The 26,972-nt window shown below is 45.5% G+C and overlaps 1 protein-coding gene across 12 annotated transcripts in view; it reads left to right on the top strand.

Moving 5' to 3' along the window:
* The window catches only part of LOC127568548 (collagen alpha-1(XVIII) chain-like), a 308,942-nt gene that overhangs the window by 163,531 nt on the left and 118,439 nt on the right, over positions 1–26,972 (top strand). For 2 of the 12 annotated variants that reach the window (XM_052012510.1, XM_052012441.1), the window contains 2 exons: positions 960–1,037; positions 12,516–12,560. The exons of 5 other annotated variants lie outside the window; for them this stretch is intronic. In XM_052012510.1, the coding sequence (XP_051868470.1) occupies positions 960–1,037; positions 12,516–12,560 (123 nt within the window). Of the gene's footprint in view, positions 1–959; positions 1,038–12,515; positions 12,561–17,507; positions 17,635–22,930; positions 23,017–24,000; positions 24,028–26,072; positions 26,253–26,972 lie in introns of all 12 variants that reach the window. 5 more of the 12 variants (XM_052012495.1, XM_052012485.1, XM_052012457.1 and 2 more) reach the window with 5 other exon arrangements.

Genomic DNA, 26,972 nt, shown 5'->3' with positions numbered 1-26,972 from the left:
GTGGGCATGTATGAAAGAAGCTATGTTGCAAAAATGCAGGGAAATAAGGAGAGAAGGAATGGAGCTAGCATGGACCAATGAGCTGAATGGCCTGCTCCTGTGTCATATTAATATGGAGTTTATGTCAGCTCCGAGGATTCAATGCAAGATGGCTCCTGATAAACAAAAAAAATCAAGAAAATAATCTTTTACTTAAATCGGGACTAATGCAGAGGGAGAGCTTGTTACGTGGTGTGGGGAAGGGAGAATTGTAACCCTAGGGATTGGTGCAGTGCAACCATACAGATGGGGAGAATTGCAGGAGGGATGTCAAGAGTCTACTATTGTGGAGTTTTAGTACTACTGTAGATGATGATGGGGGCTTGGGCTAGTAAGGGATGATACCTCCTTGTCCCTGTCCCTTTGAGATTTTGAGAGTGTTCTGAAAGTAAGAAGAAAGGGAGGTCACACACTCGCTGCGTTGTCTTCTGCTGTTGAAGTCAATGGTAGAAATTTTGGAGGTGAAGTACGGTGCACCGATGTGACTGTAATGCATCTAGCATTGCTGCCTGGCTGAATATTTAGGCAAAGTACTCTGTCCTATGAATAAAAATAGGTAATGTTGGAGGTTAAATATTGAAGACAAGAACAAGCAAGATGGGTTCATATTATTAAATGTAAACTGGGATTAGGAAGATGACCAGTCCCATGGTGTTGGGGTGGAGGTATGCGGTGTTGGGGTGAGGGTGTACCGTGGGGTGGAGGTGTGTGGTGTTGGGGTGAGGATGTACCTTGTGATAGAGAGGTGTAGTGTTAGGGTGAGGGTGTACCATGGGGTGGAGGTGTGTGGTGTTTGGGTGAGGGTGTACTGTCTGATTGGGGTTTGTGGACCTGTGAACTCTACTGATTGTTACAAAAGAGATTGTTGTCCAGACTGTCTCTTCAATCACCTGATGCCTAGTGTTTCCATTTTGTTCCAGGGTTTGATTGAAGATCTGAAAATAAAAGGAGATCCTCGGGCAGCACAGTCCTACTGTGAAGAGGACGATGATGGGGAGGTAAATATTGCTCTTTTCCTCTGTCTTCCACCTTTGAAAGCTGCAGAAATAATGTTGATGTTCACACTTCTCTGCATTACATGAGGCTCTAGCCTGGCATTGATACAACGGTAGGGATAGTGTTGTTCTACATATGTAGCTCTGACACAGTGCCAGTGTTAATGTTGTCCCTACCTGGCTCTATCTGAATCCCTTTATCTGGTTCCAACAATCATCGACCAGCTTCTGTTTCTACTTTCACCTCCCCCATCCGGTTCCATCTGCCTACACATGCCCCTTTCCCCTTAGCAGTAACGTTTTCTGTCTAATAACAGTCTGAAGTCCTGTTCTGATACAGTGACAGGGATGATGCTAGCCTCCATAATATCTGACTTCAGTCTGGTTCTGATGTTCTAGTAGCATCAATATGTACTGTGTGATATCTGGCTGCAGGTTAGGTCTGGTATAGCTCTAGTGATAGCATATAGTGATAGTGATACTGCATAAATTCTATCTCCAGGCTTTCTTATTGGAAGGAATAGTGCTTTCTGTATAATATCTGGTTCTGGTATTTGGTATCTGGTTTATTATTGTCGCTTGTACCAAGGTACAGTGAAAAACTTGTCTTCCATACCGATTGTACAGGTCAATTCATTACACAGTGCAGTTACATTGAGTTAGTACAGGTAAAAACAATAACAGTACAGAGTAAAGTGTCACAGCTACAGAGCAAGTCCCGTGCAGGTAGACAATAAAGTACAAGGTCACAACAAGGGAAATCGTGAGGTCATAGTCCATCTCATCGTATAAGGGAACCATTCAATAGTCTTATCACAGTGGGATAGAAGCTTGTCCTTGAGCCTGGTGGTATGTGGCCTCAGGCTCCTGTATCTTCTGCCTGATGGGAGAGGAGAGAAGAGAGAATGACCCAGGTAGGTGGGGTCTTTGGTTATGCTGGCTGCTTCACCAAGGCAGCGAGAGGTAAAGACAGAGTCCATGGAGGGGAGGCTGGTTTCCATGATGCGCTGGGCTGTGTCCACAACTATCTGCAGTTTTTTGCGGTCCTGGCAGAGCAGTTGCCGTACCAAGCTGTGATGCATCCAGATGGGACACTTTCTATGGCGCATCCTAAAGATAGTAACATTGTGCGAAACAGAAAAGCAAACTGTTAAAGTTTCTACAGCTACATAACAAGGGAATGATTAACAAATGTTAATGTGGGTCCCTTACAGACTGAGACAGGAGAAGCTCTACGCAGGATGAACTTAAACAAATAGTTTGTGCGTATTTTCTTGAAAGGACATACAGAAACCTTTTGGATATAATGAAATCAACAGATCCAAAGTGACTGAGGAGCTGGAAGAAGTTGGCGTTAGTCAGGAAATAGTGTTGGAGAGGTAATGGGGCTGAAAGTCACCGACTTCCCAGGACCTGATGATCTATAAACCTAGAAATGAGGAGCTAGTGGAAGCACAGGTCGTCATCTTCCAAAATTCCGCAGATTCCGGAATGGTTCCCACAGACTGGAAGGTCTCAAATGTCATTCCACTATTTTAGCAAGGAAGGAGAGAAACTACAGAGCAGTTAGCCTAAGATCTATAGCAGGGAAACTGCTGAAATCTATTATTAAATAAGTGGGCAGAGTCAATAAGAGTTTATAGAAGGGAGGTCCTGTTTAATTGTTAAGAGTTTTTTGACGTTATACCTCGGAGAATAGAAAAAGGGTGACTTGTGGATGCAGAGGATTCAACAAGCCTTTGGTGAGGTGCAACAACGGGAAATACGAATTATAAACAAAATTAGAGAATGTGGGATTGGGGATAATAAACTGCCTTGGATTGTCCATTAGTAAACACACAGAAAACAGGGCAGGAATAAACAGGTGACTTTTGGGTTGGGAGGCTGTGACTAGTGGAATCAGTGCTGGGGCCTCAGCTGTTTGCGTTCTTTCTTTTATTTTTCAATCTTTTTATTAGTTTTCAAATTAATACAGATTGATATATGGCATCAATATTTATACATGTAATACAAAGAGATCAGGATAACAATCATAGCATATATAATCATAAAGAACAATAAAATATAAAAAAAACTGTAGATCCAACGATCTCTTAGTAAATGAATATAATATAAAAGAAAGGAAAGAAGAAGATTTATTATATAAATTTAAAAAAAAACCCAAATCAACAAAATAAATTATAAACAATATAAACTAAACAAAAAAAAAACTTTTCAAAAGAAAAACAAACAAAAAAAAGGGAAAAAAAAAACTGGGCTAAAATTTCTCAGTAGAAACAGAGCAATATTATGTCATCAAGTCCATTCCTCCAAGTTGGAAAGTTATTGAAAGGGGATCTACATCATGTAAAATATTGAATAAATGGACTCTAAATATCTTCAAATTTAAGCGAAAGATCAACAGTACCACTCCTAATTTTTTCCAAGTTTAAACATGATATAGTTTGAGAGAACCATTGAAAAGTAGTCGGGGGTATTGGATCCTTCCATTTAAGCAAAATGGATCGTTTGGCCATTAATGTAACAAAAGCAATCATACAGTTAGCGGAAGGAGATAAATGGCCAGACTCTATCCTTGGTAATCCAAAAATTGCAGTGATAGGGTGAGGTTGTAAATCAATCTTCAATACATTTGAAATAATGTTAAAAATGTCTTTCCAATATTTTTCCAGAGAGGACAGGACCAAAACATATGTGTCAAAGAAGCCACATTCAATTTACATCCTATCACATATAGGATTTATATGGTTATAGAAACTGAGCTAACTTATCTTTGGACATATGGGTCCTGTGGACTACCTTAAACTGTATCAACGAGTGTCTGGCACACATTGAAGATGTATTGACTAAATGAAGAATTTTCTTCCAAGTCTCTATAGGTAAAGATGTCTGGAGTTCACTTCCCATTCATTCTTAATTTTGTCTGAACGATTCTAGGATGTATTTTCATAATTAAATCATAAATTATCGCTATCAAGCCCTTCTGATAAGGATTAAGACCTAAAATTTTTTCCGTAGTTTCAATTTTGTAAGGTGTCGGAAAAGAGGGTATAGTAGTTTTAAAAAAATTTCTAATCTGCAAATATCGAAAAAAGTGTGATCTAGGCAAATTATATTTAGTAGACAATTGTTCAAAAGATGAAAAACAAGTTATCAATAAATATATCCCGGAAAACATACTATTCCCTTCCTTTTCTATATGGAAAAAGCTGAGTCAGCTCTGGATGGATGAAAGAAAAAATTAGATTGAATGGGACTTGACAAATTAAATGTATTCAATCCAAAAAATCTACAAAATTGAAACCATATTCGTATTGTATGTTTAACAATTGGGTTAGTCATATGTTTACTTAACTTGGTAAGTGCAAAAGGGAGTGAAGCACCTAAAATAGAAACTAATGAAAAGTCAGGAACTGATTGTTGCTCAAGGCATACCCATTTGGGGCATTGAATTACATCAGAATCTTGTATCCAAAAAATTAAATATCTAATATTAATTGCCCAATAGTATAATCTAAAGTTAGGCAAGGCCAAACGACCATCCTTTTTTAATTTTTGTAAATATTTCTTACTTAACCTTGGGTTTTTATTCTGCCAAATATATGAATGAATTTTAGAATCAATTGTGTCAAAAGAAGATTGCGGGACAAAAATTGGAATCACTTGAAATAAATATAAAAATTTTGGCAAAATATTCATCTTAATCGCATTAATTCGGCCTACCAATGATAAAGACAGTGGAGACCACTTAGTAAATAATTGTTTAACATGGTCAATTAAAGGCAATAGATTAGCTTTAAATAAGTCCTTATGTTTCTTGGTAATTTTAACACCTAAATACATAAAATAGTCAGTTACCAATCTAAAACGTAATTGGCTATAAATTGGGTTTTGCATATTCAATGGAAAAAGTTCACTCTTATTAAGATTTAATCTATAGCCAGAAAAAACATAAACTGATCTAGTAGTGATAGTACTGCGGGGACAGATTCATCCGGATTAGAAATATAAAGTAACAGGTCATCGGCGTAGAGAAATATCTTATGAATCATCTGTCCGCGAGTAATGCCACATACATATGAAGAGTCCCGAAGTGCAATAGCCAAGGGTTCTAAAGCAATATCAAATAATAAAGGGCTTAATGGGCAACCTTGTCTAGTACCTCGAAAAAGCCTAAACAAAGGAGATCTTTGATTATTAGTAAGTACTGAAGCCATAGGTGTATAATAAATCATCTTAATCGCAGATATAAATTTAGGGCTAAAATTAAATTTTTGAAGTGTAGTGAATGGATATTCCCATTCGACTCCGTCAAACGCCTTTTCAGCATCTAGTGAAACAACACATTCTGGAATTTGGGATGAAGGAGTATATATAATATTCATTAATCTCCTGATATTAAAATGTAAATAACGATTCTGAATAAATCCTGTCTGGTCTTCAGAGATAATTTGTGGGAGAACCTTTTCCAGTCTAAAGGCCAATATTTTGGAAAATATTTTTGAATCTACATTTAATAAAGAAATAGGTCTATAAGATGCACAATCAGTGGGATCTTTATCCTTTTTAAGAATTAAAGAAATGGTTGCTTCATAGAAAGATTGTGGTAGTTTACCCACTGATAGGGCATCTTTAAAAATTTTGGCTAACCAGGGAACAAGAATATCAGAAAAAGATTTAAGAAATTCAGCTGTATATCCGTCAGGGCCGGGTGCTTTACCCAAGTTCATTGAAAATATTACTTTCTTTATTTCTTCCTCCGAAATGGGAGCATCTAATGTAGAACGTTGATTTAAATATAGTTGGGGAATCTTCAGATCTCTTAAAAATTCATACATTGATGTAGGATCCTCAGGGGATTCTGATTGGTATAAAGAAGAATAAATTTCTTGAAAGGATTTGTTGATTTGAACAGGATCTATCGTGTAAGTACCATCTGGTTTACAAATTTTATTAATCTGACATTTAGATAAAGTAGCTTTCAATTGGTTGGCCAATAATTTACCGGATTTGTCACCATGTATATAAAATTGACTTTTGTTTTTAAGTAGTAGATTTTCAATTGAAGATGTTAATAATAAACTATGTTGTAATTGGAGTTCTGTTCTCTTTTTAAAAAGCTCCAGATTCGGAGTATCAGAATATTTTTTATCGATTTCTTTAATCTTGTCAACCAATATATGTATTTCATTATTAGTTCATTTTTTCAAGCCAGCGGAATATGAAATAACTTGACCACGGATATATGCTTTAAAAGTATCCCATATTATCCCACTGGAAATTTCTTCAGTAAAATTAGTTAAAAAGAAAAATGAAATCTGTTCTTTGATAAATTGGGTGAAATCTGAGTCTTGTAATAGAGAAGGATTAAATCGCCATTGTCTGACATCAAAGGACACATCTGGAAATTTAATTGATAAAATCAATGGTGCATGATCAGAGATGGCAATTGCATCGTATTTACAGTCCATAGTAAGTGGAGCTAATCTAGCATCAAAAAAAAATCAATCCTCGAGTAGTTATGGTAAACATAAGAAAAGAATGAAAATTCTTTATCATATGGATGTAGAAATCTCCAAGCATCTAAAATTCCAGATTCAACTAAAAAGGAATTAGTAAAGACAGCGGATTTGTTTGGAAGTACAGGATTTGATACAGATCTATCCATGGAAGGGTTTAGACAACAGTTAAAATCTCCACCTATAATCGAAGTGTATTCATTTAAATTAGGAAAAAATGCAAATAGATGTTTAAAAAATTAAGGGTGATCTACATTGGGTGCATAAACATTAACCATAACAACTTTTTTATTATGAAGCAGACCAGTGATTAATAAAAATCTACCATTTGGGTCTGATATTGTCTCATGATGAACAAACGAAATTGAGGAGTCTATAAAAATAGAAGCTCCTTTCACCTTTGCTTGTGAATTCGAATGGAACTGTTGACCCCTCCAAAATCTAAAAAAAGTTGATTATCTTTCTTCCTGATGTGAGTCTCCTGAACGAAAATAATCTGAGCATTTAGTCTATGAAAAACTTTAAAAATGTTCTTACGTTTAAGTGGATTATTTAAGCCATTAACATTCCATGAAATGAAATTAATAGTCTTATCCATTTTAACAGGTTAAAAAAATATGGTATGTAAAGGGTTAATCTTAATATTTCCAAGTCTAACCAACAGGAAGAAGTAAAAAAAAATTCAAAGAGGAAACGGATGTGATGACAATTTAGAAAAATTTGTAGTTTAGCCCAGAAGAAAAAAAACGTAAAAACAACCCCACCCCCCTCCCCCAACAGCCCGAAAACTGGCCAATAGGCAGCCAGTACGCTACCCTCTAATTGAATTAACCCCTGTTCTATTGGTGGCAATAGTCCAAATTGAAAAAATATATAAACCACCCATGTTTTGTCTTAAAATGAACGGCATAGTACAAACAGAGATAACGAACTCACTACATAGTTGTGAGATTGAAACAGAGCCAAAGGGCGTTAACAGCCGACAGTTAAAAAATACGGTTTAATAATTATTTAGAAAAGAAAGCAAATGATCAGTTATTTTGTTAAATTCTTAATTGTTATTAAAACAAGACATTAAAAATATTAAAAGAAGAAAAAAGAAAGGTTTAAATCTAAAAATTAATTAGATAATAAAACAAATAGGTAGTAAATCAAAGAAAAAACACTGTCTCTTAGCTGTTTGCGTTCTATGTCAATGAAATACTGTAACAAAGTATGCTGATGATACAAAGCTGGGTAGCAGTGTGAGAAGGACACAGAGGGGATTCTTTGGGATCAGGGAGACGAAGTGAATGGCCGAGAATATGGCAGATAGAATATAGAGTCATACAGCACCAGAAACTGGCCCTTCAGCACATCTCGTCCATGCTGACCATCAAGTACCCATCTATACTGATCCCATTTACCAGCACTTGATCCGAGGCCTTCTGTGCCTTGGTGATTCAAGTGCTCGTTGAAACAATTCTTCTGAATTTTGTACCCCTCTATCAGGAACCACACCCACCTTCCCTCTACCCCCCAACCCTCTCTGCTCCAAGGAAAACAAACCCAGCCTCTCCTCTTAACTGAGACACGCCATCCCATCCTGGCAAATCCACCCTGTACAGAGCAGTCTCGTCCTTCCTATACTGTGGCAACCAAAACTGCACACACTATTCGAGATGTGGCCTCATCAATACTTTATGATACACTGTGGAAAAATGTGAGGCCATCCAGTTTGATAGAAAAGAAAAGGCAGAATAATTTTCAAGTAATAAGGATTTGAACAGTTTTGGTATTCAGAGGGCCTGTGCACTTGTATGTGAATTGCTGAAGCTTAATGTGCAGGTTCAGTAATCACTGAGGATGGCAATTGGTATATGTTGAAATATGTTGATATGAGAGGATTGAGTACAAGAGCAGAGATGTTTTAATACAATTACATAGGGATTAGAATTCTGTGTGCTGGTTCTGATCAACATACCTTAGGTTGGATATACTTGTGACGGAGGGAGTGAACCAGCTTGGTTCCTGGATGGCATGTTTGAGTTTAGAAGAATGAGGGGTGATCTCATTGAAATGTACAAAATTCATGTGGGGTTTGACAGGCTAGATACAGGGCTGACGCTTCCTCTGGCTGGCGTGTCTGGAATGAGGGGTCACGGTCTCAAAATAAGGGGTCAGCCAATCAGGAAAGAGATGAGGGGAAATTTCTTCACCAGGAGTGAGTGAACTTTTTGTGTTCACCTGACAAGACACTGTGAAGGCTCAGTCCTCAGTCACTCAGTGCGGTAAATACTGGCAGCTTTTTGGATATTAAGGTAATTATGTGATCTTGGGTTAATGCAGGAATGTGGCATGGAGGTAAAAAATCAGCCATGATCTTATTGAATGATGCAGCAGACGTGAAGGGCGGTATGGCCCAGTCCCACTTCCATTTCCCTGTGTTGTCCTGTATCATATCTAGATCTAGTCTGGCCCTGATACAGAGGTAGGATTAGTAATGCCTCTTAGATATCCAGGTCCAATAGGACCCTGATACAATGGGTAGGGTTACTGGTGCCCTGCATAACATATGGCTCCAGTACAGCTCTGATATAATGGAAGGATTAGTGGTGTCCTGTATAATATCCGGCTCCATTCTCAGCCCCATGCCAGGGTTACTATTGTCCTGTATAAGATCCGGTTTCATTCTAAGGTCCAACACATTGCTAGGGTTAGCAATGTGCTGTATAATGTCTGGCCCCCGTCTCGTGCTCACACAGTGGTAGGGATTGGGTTGTGCTGTAAAATATCTGTTCTTTGCCTCACTCTGACACAATGCGGGATTGTTATTTGAACTCTATAATGTGGAACTCCCCTCTTGCTCCTTTACCATTTTACCTTTTACCATTCGAGTCCTGGATACTAAAGCAGGTCAAATCTCTAAAAAAGCATTGGGCAGGAAGAAAGGAGCAAGGAGAGTGATGTTGGGGCAACACATGGTTAATCAATGGTACATTAAAGTCTTGGTAGGAGGTTTAGATTGTCTGTTCTAAATAAATCACAAGCTACATTGTGCTCTCTAACTTAGTGCTTTAGCTTTGATTCCAAGCCAGGGAGAAGAGCTTTGCAACAGATTCCCAAGTGATTCTTTGTGCTGCCAAGTTTCTGGTTCCAGCTGTTTTCCTCACATCAGCAAAGAACACCGCCCACCCTCACCCACAAGGTGGCCATTCAGGTTTGCCTGTTGCACACATTTACACATTCCCCTTTCCTCCCTCTTCCCCCGGCTTTGCCGATCTGCCCAGTTTTCCCAGAACTAGCAATTCACTGCAACGCTTACAGGAAGAGGTTGCAAGCTCGATGAATTATAGATTTATACCTGAATGAAAGTGAGAATTTTTAAGTTGATTTCATAGAACAGAATAGAAGTGTCAAACTGTGATTGCATGGGAGCCGGTGATGGAAGGGAAGTAGTGGGAGAAAGGGCAGTCTCTGTGAGGATAGCGTTGGAAGGGGAGGGCTTCTCATTGTACCTGATCCATCCGTATAGCCGGAGGCTCTTGGTTTGGATCAATTGGCTTGTTGAGGGTGGTCAACTGTTCAAAGTTGTTGGTAGACTCATCCAGAAGATGAGAGTCAGTAAAGGTAAGAATCATGATAAAGGTAAGCCTCATCTGAGGCTTCTTCAGACCTCAGCAAGTTTGGATGCATTCAGGAGTAAACACCAGTGTGGAGCAGCAATCACTACAGGCATTCCCTGGGTCACGACAGGGTTCAATTCCTAAGAACTGTTCATAACCTGAACTGTTCGTAATTTGGAAATGAACGACCAGTGTGTGGGATAGGGTCACAGAAATAGCCGTGACGGGAGGACAAGCAGGCGCAGGAAGAGCAGCCGCCAACCGGCCTCACTAACTCAGTGAGAGAGCAAGTGAGTCTGCTCAGATTGACCCAGCCTGCAATTGCTCAGGGCAGTGGGTGGTGGGTGGCGAGTGACGGCAGGCGGAAATGCCCCGTTCCCACCCAGCAGAAGATGCCTGCATCCCCGCGGCAGCTGACAAATCCATCCCCATCCATCCCACCGGTCTCCCACACATTCATTCAAATGTACAGGGTGTCCATAATGTATTGGTATTGGTATTGGTTTATTTTTGTCACTTGTACCGAGCTACAGTGAAAAACTTGTCTTGCATACCATTCGTACAGATCAATTCATTACACAGTGCATTGAGGTAGTACAGAGTACTTAGTGACATAGAATTTAAATTTAAGAGAGTAGAACAATCCTAGTAAAAGTTATGAGTAGATCTGCAGAGAGCAGCTTGCAACAAGTAGCCTGGGGAGGACCTGCATTTCCCACTGTCTTACAGGCTCCACCCTACAGACTCCTCAGCCAGACCTGAACGGGCCAAGCTCACTAGCTGCCTATGAGCAAGTAGTTTATGTCCTTGCTGTGGAGGAATCACTCACACTCAGGTTTGAAGCAAGTATATGAACATCCAGCCAGATGATACGGTGTCTACAAAGCTTCCAAAACCGTCTTGGTACTTTTATTGAGATTTTTCAGTAAAATTAATAAGTTGGGCACATCATCATGAGCAAGCTTGAATTTATTGCTTTTCCCTAGTTGCCTTTCCGGCTCCTTCTTTGAAACACTGCAGTCTTGGGGTGAATCCACTTACGTTAAGTCGAGAGTGCCAAGATTCTGACCGAGCGATGATACAGAAATGGTGACATTTATCAAAGTGAGGTAGTGTGTGATTTGAAGATGGCCCACTCTCTTGTTAGGTGGTGGTCTTCGTGGGTTTGGGAGGTGCTGGCATAAGAGGAACAGGATTCATATCTTTCACCTTTGGATGACATCCGAATATTCTGCTCTGAGTATGGTTGAAGCATGGAAAGGCATCTACCAGTGAAACCAGGGAGAATACTTTAAGAACAAGCATCACCTCATTCTCTTGTGAGTTGGCTTGGCATTTCATGGAGTAGATTTATGTTGTGAGCTAAATGGAACATTATGTCATTCCAGAAATGTCAAATAACTGATATAATGAATTCCAACAGTAACATTTATAAATAAGAACCAACTGCCTCTGTGTATAACAATCTTATTTCCTCACAAACATTTAGTCCAGGTCATAATCTCTTGTTTTTGCAACAACTGTGATATGTTTGGAGAATGGATTTTGGTCTGAGAGGAAGTTACAGTGAATGTAAGAGGAAGAGAATAATTTTGCCACACCCAGGCTATCGCAGGGGTCAGGAGTTAATAAGAACAGATAATGAAGGAGTACTCAACAGATCAGGCAACATCTATGGTGGGGGAAACAGAGTTAATGTTATAGATTGACATTATTTCTTTCTGATGATGAATGGGGGGGAGGGGGGCAGTCAGGAACCTACCTGGGTCCATCTGCCTGTCAACCCTTCCTCACCTGGTTCCACATATCGCCTGCCAGCTCTTGCCTTAGCCCTTCCTCTCACCCCTTTAAAAATGGCATCTCTCCTCTATACTCCCACACTCCTGATGCAGTGTCTCGACCCGAAAGTCGACCACCCCTTTGCCACTACAGATGCTGCTTGACCTGCTGAGTTCCTCCAGCAGTTAGTTTTTTTGCTCCAGATTCCAGCCTCTGCAGTGTTTTGTGTCAACATTCAGTCGCCTGCCTTGCTTACAGCCCGGCAACAGATCAGCAAGCGATCCCCTAGAGCTCCAAAAGTCAGTCCTCTTATTCCTTAAATTTCCTTCACAACATATACTCAGTTGGGAATTTTTAAGTCCTTCAAGGTTCGAGTTCCTGAGAATTGGTTAAGTCATTTGCTGCGGTAACTATTTGGTTCATGTGAACTGGCTCAAACTTCCTAAAACTTTGGGTCAGTTGCAGTCCTGTCAGTTGTTTGCTGAGAAATTTAATGGCAAATTTCTTCATGTGGTGGGGTTCAAGTGTATCAGTTTTGAACCAGCATTGATTGTTATTCGTATCTTTCTGTCCTGCAGGCTTCTGGAGATTTTGGGAGTGGATATGGAAGAGGAATTCAAACGGTAAGGGGGAGAAATGGTGAGGTTGTGTTGCAGTAGAAGTACAGAGGGTAAGAGCAGAGTTACCCCTGGGGAAAGTCTCCAGGACATGGTCAATTCAATTGGGCCCCCAAGGCGAAATATTCCATCATATGCTAAACCCAAGTCATATATGGAGTCATACAGCACAGAAACAGACCCTTTGGCCTACTGCGTCTATGCGGACCACTGTGCCCATTTACACGAATCCGACGCTAATCTCATTTTTTATTCTCCCCGCACTCCCAACAACTCCCCCCAGATTCTCCTGCTGAATTCCACACAAGGGGCAATTCACAGTGGCCTACCAACCCATACGTGTTTGGGACGTGGGAAGAAACTGGAGCACCCGGAGAAAACTCAGGCATTCGCAGGGAGAACGTGCAAACGCCACACAGAGGGCCGAACGCGGGTCTCTGGTGCTGTGAGCTCACTGTGCTGCTCATACTTCTCTGCCACTAGACTCAGTTCCTGCTTCACCCCCTCTGCCACTTGGACCCTCAGCCGTGTCATCTTGACCTCCAGACTCACCTGCTCCAACAGACTCGTCCCATTAATCATCCTCCAGGCTAATCAAAATACATCCAAATCTCACCTCACTCTCACATGCCATACCCTATCCTTGCCAACTGGATCCCAATGTCCAATACATTCCATGTAAACTGGCTCCAAGTTCCTCCATGGATTCCCATGCCCACCTGCGCAACTCCCTTGGCCCCATCTCTCCCTGGACGCTCTGCCCTGGTACCCTGTTCCCACACATAATCCTACCCTGTGAAACTCCCTAAGTTAACTTTAGTAAACAAAAGTCACGAAACCTATGCTTTGATCAGGCTTTGAACACCCCTCCCAACCTGCCCTGGTTTCAAGATCATCATCCTTCCTTTCCTTCTAATGGGAATGCATCGATGTAATTATGAGCTGTTGTCCAGCTGTCAATGTAATTCCTGCCTGGCTTTACACTTATGGAGGTGTTGGCCCTGATGCCTGGCCCAGTGAACCACAGTGAGCTTTGAACCCTTCTCCAAGCTCTCAGAGTTCATTCTCGGCTAAGCTGGGCAGAATCCAGCACAAACTGTCCCTATTGCTCTAAAGTTTAATCTACAACATGGTGCAAGCAGGGTACAGATTCAAGGGTTTGAATGATCTGGATTTGTAGTGTTCTTCATAATTGCTTCCAGCATTGAAAGGAACGTATGGTCATCTGCTTGACTGAAAGAACAAGCCAGTGGAGAGTTGCTGGCTTTCTTACGGTGCCCTGGACTGCTCTTTAACTGTGGGCTGGGGTGTCAGTCTGGGCTTTGCTCCATCTGCCATTACCCTGAATTGGTTGAGGACTGAGCCCTGAATTCCTCTTCAGGTTTTTTTCCTACCACGGAAGGCACAGACTGCACGTTGCTTTCTCTGGAAATGCTGGGGGGAGAGATTTTGACACTGCCCTCCCTCTCTTATTCTGCGTCCCCTCCCCTGCCAGCACCTTGTCAAACATTAGAATCTCTGTGGCTTTTGGATTCCATGAACTTCCAGATGTCTTTTCCAACTTCCAAATGCCCCCCAGCCCTTAACCTTCCCATGACACACCACCATATTGTTTTAAAGTAATGTGACATCCATTTTTACATTGCAAGATCCCACAAAACCAGAGAAAAAATGCCCAGAAATTTGTCCTTGGTCCATTGCACAAACACTCGCTCTGGCAGAGTATGACTTGCTGATGTTTGTGCTGTATGACAGGGTGCATAGTGGTTAGTGTACTGACTGGGATTACATTCTTAGCAATAATGTCTCACCTGTTTTCTGACAGGACAACAGAATGACAGAGGTGACCAAAGTGTTTTAATCCCTAATATCATCGCTGCTGCCACCTCCTCAATATCCCTCTCCTGAAGGAACTAGATCATGCTGACATTCATTTTCCCACTCAAAGTTTAAGCAGGACTCAGTGCATTATTTAATTGTGCAGGTGGATTGCTGCAAACCTCAGCCTGGTGCTTGGCTGCTTGTCAGCAATCCAGTTGCTTCATCTCCCTCCTCCTCACCTCAGTTTTATGGTGAGTGAGTGGCGCAAGGTGTTTAAGGAGGCGAGAAAGACAAAGAGATTTGGGGAGGGAATTTCTGAGCCGCTCCCTTAAATTCCCCAATAAGTGACTCTTATGAAATCCCCACGTTAATCCCTATTTTCTTGTAAGTGTGTTGTTGGAACTCGGAGATCAATAGGGTGTCAATGTTGCCAGTGTATTGTCACACCCACAAGCTTTTCTTTACAACTTTCCTTAGTAAAGATGGGTTTTCAAAACAAGAAAGTAAGTAGAACTGTTTTCAACCTCATGAGCTCAGAACCTCCCAAATTGCTTTGAACAAATGAGGTGAGGTGGGGGTCAGGATGGCTGGGGTTCTGTGCCTCTGGGGTTGAGCTCCAGGGTTACAGTCGCACTCCAAGACTGGGGCTTGCGCTGTAGACTGGCTCTCCCGGTGCAGTGTCGAGGGAGAGCCGCACCGTCACTGACATGGCTGAGATGTTAGACCTCTCGGGAAGGTATAAAAGCTCCCACATCGGCGGTGCTGGGGAGGCTATCCCAGGCCCCCTGGCTGATCCTTGTCCCTCATACAATTTCAGGAATACACGTCCCCTCATTGTGCTTGAGTGCTTTTTTTGTGGAATCTTGCTGTGTGCAAATTAGTTGCTGCATTACCTTCATTACAACAGTGACTGCACTTGAAGAATACCATAGTGGGTTTTTGGTTCATACCTCCTTACAGCAGGGAAGGAAGGAGGCCACTCGGCCCATTGAAGCTGTGCCAGCTCTCAGAGCAATCCAGATCAATCCCATTCCTCCATAACCTATTCTTCACACATTCCTGTCAACTACCCCCCCCCCCCCCCCCCCCCCCCCCCAGATGCTACCACTCACCTTGACATTGGGGATGATTTACAGCGGCCGCTTAACCTACCAACCTGCCTTTGGGATTTGGGAGGAGACCGGAGCACCCAAGCAGGCAGCGCCAGAGGTCAGGATCGAACCCGGGTCTCTGGAGCTGTGTGGCAGCAGCTCTACCAGCTGCGCCCACTGGTGTCCTGAGGTCGTGAAGGGAAATGCCAGTCTTTGCCGGTGCCCCCTCGCTAGCGTACTGAGCTGCCCTCTGTGCCTGGTTCTGCGACAAGTCTATCAGAGCTGTCGCTAACTGAGGAGAGAGAGAGGAAGTGCTGAGGAACGTGCTGGACAGCATCCAGCTTGGCTGGTTTTGCTGCCTCCCACTGCTGCAACAGTGGCCCCTTCGAACCCAACCCCACAGCCGCATTCCCAGGAACAATGTGCCGCTTCAGGTCCAGCCGACTCAGCAAGGTCACAGGGTGCTTGCTGCTGCTCCTTCCAGCCAGGCTCACGTGTTTTGTGTCACCAGGAGAAGTCAGGGCCGGTGCTTGGTGCTCAAACAGGTCCTCCTGCCGGGACCCTCCAGAGTCGTGTCCATGGTCGCGTGCTAAACCCTGTCAGAAGGGGTATTGGTATTAGTGTCTGGTTTATTATTGTCGCTTGTACCAAGGTACAGTGACAAACTTGTCTTGCATACTGATCGTACAGGTCAATTCATTACACAGTGCAGTTACATTGAGTTAGTACAGAGTACATTGAGGTAGTACAGGTAAAAACAATAACAGTACAGAGTAAGATGTCACAGCCACAGGGAAGTGCAGTGCAGGTAGACAATAAGGTGCAAGGTCATAACATGGTAGACTGTGAGGTCAAGGGTCCACTTCATCGTATAAGGGAACCGTTCAATAGTCTTATCACAGTGGGATAGAAGCTGTCCTTGAGCCTGGTGGTATGTGCCCTCGGGCTCCTGTATCTTCTGCCTGATGGGAGAGGAGGGAAGAGAGAATGACCCGAGTGGGTGGGGTCTTTGATTATGCTGGCTGCTTCACCAAGGCAGCGAGAGGTAAAGACAGGTGGGTTTAAGCACGGGGAGCTCTGCTGCATGTTGGATGAGACGCCAACACTTTGCGGAGGGTGTGCAAGATCTGAGGGTATATTACTGAAAGGTGCAAGGTACAGTTGTGGCCAGTTTCTATCCCTCCATCAATACCACTTCCACAGGTTGCCCGATGGCTCCATGAAGCTGTCCAAGGCTCCATATAAAGGCAGAGAAACAAAGGACTGCAGATGCTGGAATCTAGACGAAAAACACGGTGATTCTGGAGGAACTCAGCAGGCCAGGCAGCATCCATGGAGAAAAGCAGGCGGTCAACGTTTCGGGTCAGGACCTGCCCGCACCTGCCTATCACTATCTCTGTCCTGCATCTATCTCTCACCACCCTGTGCCCACCCCGCCTCCCCTCTTTTGTCCACCTATCACTGCTCTGTTTTCCCTCTTTTCTATTGGGCTTCCCCTTTTCTCATCTTAAGTCCTGAAGAAGGGTCCTGACCCAAAACATTGACCGCCTGCTTTTCTCCACGGATGCTGCCTGGACTGCTGAGTTCCTCCAGAATCACCGTGTTTTTCATCCATATAAAGGCAAGCTGGTACTTATGGACCATACCTGGTTGCACCACAATGGCAATGCCCTCCTGTTGGGTGAATGTGCTCCCTCGGTCACGTTGAGTAGGGCATTCCAGCAACAGTGAAGGAACAGCAGTGTCGATCCAGTTGGGTTGGTGTGTGACAAGAAGGGGAGCTGGGAGGTGTTGTGGCTATGAGGCTGCTGCCCTTGGATGTACAATAGGTGAAGGGCTTGGGCTCTAGAGATGAGGCTGAGAGTCTCTGGTAGTTCCTGTCCATGATGCACACTGCAGTCAAATAGGCCCAGAGATGTAAGGGTTGGTTTATTTGCTGCGTTCAAGTGAAGGGTGGGGGGTGGTGGTGACCGGTTTGTCACCACGGCTTACGCCCCTTTCCCACATTCCTTCCCTGAAACAAGGTCTGGTTTTCCCACAGGTGACCCCTCCTTCATACCGTCCCCCAGAGCACCCACCGGTTCACCCACCCCCCACCAGCAGAGAGAGAACTGTGTCACCGCGGCCAGTCCATGAGTCCGTCAAATGGACAGCTGTGGCGGAGGGAGGTAGGACATCTTCATCTGGTCTGGTGCACTGTCTCCATCTGACAACTTCATGTGCTTGTATTATGCGTGTGCGCCTGTGTGTATGTGCACACGTGTATCTGTGAGCATGTGTGTGTGCATGGAGAGGTATGCACATGTGGGTATGTGTGCATACATGTGTATGTGTGTGTATGTGTGTGTCTCTGTATCTGCGTGTCTACGCGCGCACATGTGTGTCAGTGTGTGTGTGTGTGTGTGTGTGTGTGTATATGTCACTGCGCATGTGTGTGTGTGTGTGTGTGTGTGTGTGTTTGTTGGAACTCATTCCTGCCTCAATATATGGCTTTAAGTCATACAGCACTGAAACAGGCCCTTCGGCCCACCGAGACTGTACTGACCATCAAGCACCCATTTACACTAATCATTCTCCCCACATTCCCGTCATCTCCCCCCAGATTCTACCCCTCACCTACACACAGTGACTAACATCTGCAGCTGAAATCTGGTTGCTGCCTTTGCCACCTTCCCCGACTATTGCACTCTCTTGTGATCGGCCTCATCCATTCGATCCTCTGTAAACCAGAGGACGTCCAAAACTGGACCGCCCGGGTCCCAGCTCACCATCACCCTTGTTCTCACTGACCTACTGAGCAAGCAGAGCCTTGATGTCCCACCCCTCCGTGGCCTTCCCCCCCCCGCCCCCAAGGCCCTGTAACCCTCCCTGACGCCCGCACTCAGCAGTCCTCGCCTCGCCTCGCCTCGCCTCGCCTTCCTTTGCTCCACCCTCCAAGCCTCACCTAAGCTCTGGAAGTCCCAAAACAAACCTTCCCACTTTGTTCTCCTCCTTTGTCATAACCCCACCTCTTGGGCTTGGCTCCTGATTGCCTGCCTCGCTGTGCCCTGGTGCGGCCCTGTATCAATGCCTGTCTGGCGGGGTTCCCGTGGAGCACCCCAGGAGATTTCACCCCGTATGGCGTGCTGCACAGTGCTAGGCACCGCTGGCCCTGAACTTCACACCCACCAGTGTGACTCACTGCATCAGGTCGCAAGGTGGGAAGGGCCCATGTTAGACCTTAAGATCAAGTGAAATTTGGTGCTGAAGTCTCGGGTCCCTTGAGTTTGCAACCCTCTGGGATTGTCCCGCAGTCTCTGGGCGTTATGGATTAACCCCGTGATAATTCCACATTGCACGAAGTGCATTTTGGTCGTCCGCCCTGATATCTCTTTCTGTGGCCTGTTCTGTTCGATGCTGCTCTTACCAAAACCCACATTTTGCTTCATTAAAGGTGGCTATTAACACAAGTGGTGATGTTGTTTTAATTTGATTTACTTAATGCAAACCTTTTATTAGCTGCTTGAACTAGTGATGGGGAGAGGGTGACAGGAGGTTGCGTGCGTTCCGCAGAGTCTCGAGGCTTGCGCCGGAGCTTCGCCAGGACAGATATTGGGACCCATGCACCCGGTCGGGCCCCACTCTCACTCCCTGCCTGCTCAAGGCTTTGTCAGAGCAGCTCTGAGAGAGCCGAGTGTCAGTCACGGCAGGTCACTCATTGGTTTGCTGTCCACTGTGACGGCTGGAGGGTGGTGTCACTGTTTGTTGGGGCTGCTGGTGGGTGGTCTCACTGTCTACTGGAGCTGTTGGTGGGTGGGTCTCACTGTCCACTAGAGATGTTGGTGGGTGGGTCTCACTGTGTACTGGAGCCGCTGGTGCATGGTCTCAGCATCTACTGGAGTTGACATTGGGTAGTCTCACTGTTTACAGGAACTACTGGTGGGTGGTTTCACGGTCTACTGGAGCTGCTGGTGGTTGTCTCTGTCTACTGGAGGTGTTTATGGGTGGTCTCACTGTCTACTGGAGCTGCTGGTGAGTGGTCTCACTGTGTACTGGAACTGTTGGTGGGTCGTCTCACTGTGTACTGAAGCTGTTGGTGGGTGGTCTCACCGCCGAGACCAGCTGATGTTGCAGGAAACAGAGCTGGTGGTGAAGAAAGGGATGGAGTTTTTACCACCTTTCATGACCTTTAACTACCCCGATGATGAACTTTGTTACAGCCAATGAAGTCATTTTGAGGTACATTCAGTGTTGGATCTGAGGAGAACAAGGCAACCAAATGCACAGCAAGTTCCCACATATGACAATGTAATGATAACCTGACTATCTGCTTTTTGTTGTTGGTTCGGGGGTAATTATTGCCCAGATCACAAGGTAATCTACCTGCGATTTGAAATATCACTTTGGCATATTCTGTGTCTGTCTGGAGAGCAGAAAGGCTGTCTGTTTAATATTGCAGCCAGAAAATGGCACCTCCAGGAATTATCGTACCCAAGACCCGACTATTGGGCTTCAACCCACGATCTTCTGAGGAAAGGACATGCATGTTGCCACTGCCACAGTGTGACTCTGCCTCATACTCTGGACTGGGGCTGCTGGGAGGCTGGCAGTGGATTGGCTGCTGCAAGATTGGCAGTGAATTGGCTTCTGGCTGGCTGACAGCGGATTGCTGCAGGGAGACTAGCAGCAGATTGGTTGTTGGTAGGTGGCAGCGGATTGGCTTCTGGGTGACTGCAGCAGATTGGCAGCTGAGAGATTGGTAGATGATTAGCGGCTGAGAGACTGCTGATGAATTCTTTGTGCAACTTTCCATGTTGGTCCAATATTGAAAGAGCTGCAGTGAAGCACTTCATTTGGCTGTACTATCGAAAGGACAGTTGTGCTCGGTCAGCTGCTTCAGATCGCAGGGATTAAAAGATTACTTCTGAAAACATGTAATTTCCTCCTGTGGATTATGGTGGATTAGGCAGGAATTGATTTTGGATTTCCCTTTTTCTCCTTCCACCACTCACCCCTATTTCGCTTTCTCCATCCCAGTGTCTCTCTCTCTCTCTCTCTCTCTCTCTCTCTCTCTCGCCATCTCTTCTTCTGTATTTCTCCGAAACATCGAACCCAAACTTCATCTCAGCTCAGGTGGGAGTTCACAGATCCCCTTGCACTGCTTCAAAGACATTCTCCTGGTGAAAGTACAATTGTAATTCCTTAACCAACATTGCTAAAGCAGGTCATCTGGTCATTTATGATTTTGCTCCATATGGGATCTTGCTGTGTAAATATTTTGGTGGCTTTGTTTCCTTGATTACAGCACAGTGTTTCTGATTGGTTGTGAAGCAGTGTGGGACATTCAAGGGTGCTGGAAGGAGCCACTTGAACACAAGTCTTTCTTTGCACTGGATATCGAGGATCTTCCAGTAATGATAACAACAACCACCTCCAATTATAGAGAGCCTTCAAACCAGAAAAGCATCCCAAGGCAATTCACGGGAGCCTTACTGAACAAGTCTTGATAAGCTACTTAAGGTGATCTTAAGGCAGCCGACAGAAGCTTGGACTGAGGGAAACGATAAGGGAGAAGGAGATGTGGAGAGATTTAGGGAGAGAGTTCCAGAGTACGGGGGAAACCATGGCATTTGATGAAGCAATTATAGTCCAGGAGAGTCGAGGGACCAGGAGTGCTCATATTTCCATAATATACAAGGGGGCCATTTGGCCCACTGAGCCCATGCAGGTCCTCAGAGCAATTCCATTCATCCCAGTCCCCCACTTATTCTCCTGCAACCTATTTCCCACACTCTTTCTCCTGCCACCCACCTACACACTAAGGGCAATTCACAGCAGCCCAATTAACATCTCTGGGATGTGGGAGGAAATTGGAACACCCGGGGGAGTCCCACATGGTCAGAGGGTGAACACGCAAGCTCCACACAGACAGCACCTGAGGTCAGGACTGAACCCCGGTTGCAAGTGCTCTGAGGCAAGCCGCACTAACTGCTGTAGACTGGGGGAGGTTGTGGAGAGGGGTGAGGTTGCATAAGGCTGCCAGTAGCACAGAGAACGGTGGGTCAGGGATCTGCACCACATGAGTATCCTGTGACAGAGTGTGAAGGGCCTTGTGCTCTGGGCTGCCTGCTGGTGCTGTATGTTGGGTCACAGTGCCGCCACTGGTAGAAGGATGAAGTTACACAACAAGCAGCAGTGTTAAATGGTCAGGGAGTGTTTGTGTGTGAGTGTGTGTCTGTGTGCGTCTGTGTTGGTGTGTGTGTTGTCTGTGTTGGTGTGTGACTGTGTGAGTGGGTGTCTATGTTTGTGTCTGTGTGTGAGTGTGTGTGTTTGTGTGTCTGTATGTGTGTGTCTGAGTTATGTTAAAACATTGCATGTTTATGTGTGGAAACATTACACCTTTGTTTTTCTGTGTGCGTGTGTATGTTTATGCGTGTGTCCTGTGTTATGTGTTTGTGTGTGTGTGTGTGTTTATGTGTGTGTGTGCTGTTCCATAGACCTTCTACTATCAGCGTATAAGGCATTGCCAGGTGGTGGGTGATGCAGGAATGGCCATAGTTGGAGGGTTAGGGTAAACTACGGTGAGCTGGAGGGAAGGGGTGAGTGTACTGACAGAAGGGAGGTGAGTGCACACAGCAGAGGGGGCGGTGGTGAGTGCAGTGAGTGGATGATGGGGTGAGTGCAGAAAACGGAGGGGGGAGGCTCTCAAGGGGAGCATTGGAACAGGGGAGGTCGGAGATGCAGGCAGGCAGCTGGTCTGCAAGGGTGCAACATTTACACACACACAAACATGCAATGTTTTAACATAAACACGTACACACAAGTACAGACATACACATTCACACACAAACACAGACACACATACACAAACACTTACCTGTTGACACTGCATGGACTGACATATCTGCTGACTGACACACACTCACTGTGTGACACAATCACCAACTGATACACTCAGACTACATGGTACACGTACTAGTTGATACGCACATATGATACTAAAGACTGCCTGACACAGTCCCCACCCGATACACTCCCCACCCCACACACTCCCCACCCCACACACTCCCCTTGACACACTCCCCCGACACACTCCCCACCCCACACACTCCCCACCCCACACACTCCCCCTGACACTCTCCCCCTGACACACTCCCCACCCCACACACACCCCACCTCACAGACACCCCCTGACACACTCCCCCCACACATGCCGCACCCCACACACTCCCCACCCCACACACGCCCCACCTGATACACGCCCCAGCTGACACATTCAGCTGGCTGTTACACCTGCTGAGCCTCTTCGCCTGATGCTGCCTGCGGACCTGTGCTCCAGCCGAGCTGTAACTGACCGCTGAAGGAGCCCAGCTCCAAATCCACCGGCTTCCTACGGAAGCCACTGCCCCTCCCTCCTGGTGTGGCCGAGTGTGAAATGACCAGTCCCCGACAGGCTGCTCTCATCTTCCCTTTATTGGCCTGCAGGTGAGAGGAGGAGCCAGGAGACGCACAGCCCAAAAGGTGACAGAGGCTTGAGTGTTGGAGCAGTCACCACAATCAAAGGAGAAAAGGTATGGAACAGCCTGGAGCAGGAGCCATGGAATGGATTTGTTGATGATCAAGCTCCTCTTCGGGTCGCTGGTTATCACCCAGCTTCGATGGTCTGAACCCATGGCGATGGCCTGTGCTTCTTGATAACCACCTCCAGAGGGTAGCCTAGAGCCATGCTCTCCCAAACTGTGCCATAACTCTGAGCTGTTTTAATGCTCATTGTAAACCCGTCACCGTTGCAACCTTTTCCAGAGGACCGTCTGCAAAAGGAGAAACTTCCACACTACTGATTGGCATGGATGTGGTGGGGCCGAACAGACATCGATGCCGTATGACTCAATGGCCATGTTTCGTTTGTGGGGGAGCCGGACTCCCAGGCCCACGTGGAGCTCGTTGCCTTACTCCACACCACAGACAGAGCCCACCCCTTGAGTCCACCCAGCAGCCAGCCATTGCCTGGTCCTCCCACACCCCTTCATTCATCACCACTCGGCCTATCAACCAGCGCCAGCTTCCTAACCCAACGCCAGCCCTTCCCCCTGCCTGCACTTTCTTCTCACCGTGCACCTCCTGGATTCTCTTCTGAAATCAGTGTGCACCTGCCCTCTCTGATATCAGATTCCCGATCAAGGCCACTTGCCACATTGTGGAAGCAATCCTCTGGTTCAGTTACGAGTTGTTTTAAATCTGTGTCCTCTGTCATTGGATCAAATCCCTTTTGTCCTTATTTACTCCTGCAGTTACTTCATCATTTCAAACACCTTGATTAAATCTCCCCTTAACCTTCTCTGCTGAGAGGTGTGCACCAGCCTCTCCATCAAAGATGTGGAGAAGCGTAACGGGTTAAGGAACGTGCTGGCACTTTCAAACCAGAGCCACCACACAGGTTGGCATTGCCGTTGGTTTATCCTTGGCTGGTTGTCCGCAAAGGGCCGCAGTGCTGGATCGGATAAATTGATAAGCCTGTGTTTCTGACCTGATTCTTCTTTGCTTCCTCCTTGCAGGGTGATAGAGGCGATCCCGGAGAAAAGGTAGAGTATAGTCGGAATGCCGCTGGAGCTTTTATGTTCCTGGAATTATCTGTAGAATTTGGCCCACGGTGTCTGTACTGTCCTCCAGCTTCCCTGCCGTTACCCCTTGCTCTGCAGTTTTTTCTGTTTCCATCAACCATCTGATTTATTTTTGTAAATTAGTATTGAACTTACTTAGTCTTTTCAGGAGCAAACATTGAATTTCTCCTGATCTCCTTGTAAATCAAAATAACAAACTGCGGATGATTGAAATATAAACAGAAAATGCTGGAAACACTCAGCAGGTCAGGCGGCATCTGTGGAGAGAGGAACAAAGTTGACCTGAATCGTTAACTCTGTTTATCTCTCCATCTCCTCTCTGGTTCTTTTGCACATTATCTTAAATCCTCTGCTTCCTGTTGCTCTTGCCAGGGGAAAGATCTTCTCCTGATCAGTTTGATCCAAGTCCTTTCATTCTTTGGGGTATGAACACTGAATTTTCCAGTTTCAGGTAACCCACACCCTCTGTGATCTTTTCCCACTCCTACTGGCCCACCAAGGTTCTCTCTCCCCTTGTTCACCTTTCCCATTGTCCCCCTCACCCCACCATTACCTAGATCTGTCACCCTCCCCAGCCTGCTTCATCTGCCCCTCGCCCACACACTCATCTTCTCCCTTGACCTACCTTTCCTATCCCCTCCCCTCACCAGACTCCATCTGCCCATCGTCCCCCTCCTCACCTGGTGCCACCTATCACCTACCAGCCCATGTCTCACCCCTCCATCGTGCCTTTCTATACTGGTTATCTTGCGTTGATGCAGCGTCTCAATCCAAAACGTTAACCGTCCCCCGGCCTCCACAGATGCTGCCTGACCTGCTGAGTTCCTCCAGCAGCTTGTTTTTTGCCCCCTCGTTCTTCACTCTGCTTCCACTGCCCTTTCCGATACTGGACTGCTGATCTCAGCCACTTGGCACACTATAGAAGAAATCCTCCGGTTCATTAGAGAGTTACTTTAAATCCGTGTCCTCTGGTGACATTCGAAACTGTTTGTCCTTATTTACTCCTGCAACCACTTCATCATTTTAATCACTTCGATTAGATCTCCCCCTTAACCTCCTCTGTTGAGAGGTGGGCACCAGCCTCTCCATTTCAGGTGTGGAGAAGCCCAACAGATTAAAAAAACGTGCTGGCACTTTTATTGCAGAGCCACAATACAGGCTGGCATTTCTGGACTCAGGGCAATCAGTCACGAGATCCCTCAACCTGTAGCCAGCGGTTTGGACTCACACCACCTGCTCTGGCTGAAAGTCTCACACACAAAATGCTTCAGTCCTGCTGAAGGGTCTCGACCCAAAATGTCGACTATTTATTTCCCTCTGTAGATGCTGCCCGACCCGCTGAGCTCCTCCAGCGCTTTGTGTGTGTTGCTCCAGCTTCCAGCATCTGCAGGGTCTCTTGTGTCTCTGGCTGAGAGCCCCACAGGTTCTGAGACCCTGTGTTATCAGAAGGCTAGGTTTCTGCCTCCACATTGTAGCTGCTAGAGCCACACTATGGCTGCTCAATCTCCGGGTTAATGTAGCCCTCCAACCCTTGTGAGTTTATTACTGGGATAGTATCATTTTCCAGCTGTCTGCCTTGGGATAAGCACCGTTTGCAAGACCCCGCAATGGGTGTGAATATGGTTACCAGGGAGGGTAGTGGCTGAGGTAACCTTCTGGCCATCCAAGTCCCTGCTGACTCATGCCAAGCCCTGTTTACCTACCATCCCTGTGCCCGCTGACTTACACAGGCTCCCACTCCACCAGCTTCCCTTTTCCAGGACCTCCGTGCCCTCATCCTTCCCGATCAATGCTTCCTCCAGCGCCCCTGCAAGTTCTGCCCTTGGATTTTACTCACCCGTGTTGGAGGGCATGCCCTGACTTGGAATTCCCTCCCCTCCAACTTCTCTTCCATTAGGATGTCCCCTACATCCCGCCACTTGGACCGAGCTTCCAGTCTCCTGTACCAGTCTCTGTGGGTGTTGGAGCAGTGAGGGTCTCACATTTCTCTCCTCCCCAAAAATTAGGGCACAGCTGGATTTGGATATCGAGGGCCCAAGGGGGAGAAAGGAGACCCAGGGGTTCCTGGACCTCCTGGTCCCCTGGCAACGGTCCGGGATCGCGGTGACAGTCTTGCACTGGAACAGAACTTTGGTCTTCAAGGTCCCCCTGGGCCCCCTGGGCCCCCTGGGAGAGATGGGGAGCCGGTGAGTAGCAACAGGTTCAACCAGAGTGTGTGCCCCTGGTGTTTGCGTAAGGTTTCATTGTATGGAATTCCCTTCCTGCTGTTCCTGCCATGTTTTCGGACTCTTAATTCTACCTCTGTTATTAATTCCATTATTGTCACTTTACCATTGCTTTTTGCACTACAGATCGCAGTGTAACCTTTGCACCACTGTTGTTTTGCACTGATCGCTGTATTTATTGTTGTATTTATTATTAGCATGTACACTGTTCACTCTGTGAGCTTCAGATGAGTAAGGAATTTCATTACACCCTGGTGTATATAACAATAAACTAACTTGAATCTGGTAATTAAATAATACACAGACTTTATATTGCACCATGTAAGGATCAGAGGCTACCCAGAATTTTAGACACAAATTCAGCTCCATTCATCTGTGCTGGCCTTTGTATCCCAAACTAACTCCCTCCCAGCTCTCTCACCCTGTCACCTACTCCATTCGTCATTGTGTGTTTATCCATCTTCTCCTCAAAGGGATTGGATTTTGCTCCAACTCTTCCATGAGATTGTACTTTATGAGTCTCTGGAAAAGGAGCTTCCCCGAGGTCCTTATTGCATTAATCAGCGACTGTTGCTGCGTGGAAACTTCCAGCCTTTCATATTCCTGAAGGACTTCTGGTCTTGCCCTGCTCTTAGTTCTGGTGAGCGAAGAGTCCCAGTTCTTGCCCAATAGTAATAATCC

Source organism: Pristis pectinata, chromosome 1 (genome assembly GCF_009764475.1).
Source record: "Pristis pectinata isolate sPriPec2 chromosome 1, sPriPec2.1.pri, whole genome shotgun sequence".
In the NCBI taxonomy this organism is placed as follows: Eukaryota; Metazoa; Chordata; class Chondrichthyes; order Rhinopristiformes; family Pristidae; genus Pristis; species Pristis pectinata.
The sequence above is the reverse complement of the archived record's forward strand: the minus strand, read 5'-3'. Positions and strand labels throughout refer to the sequence as shown.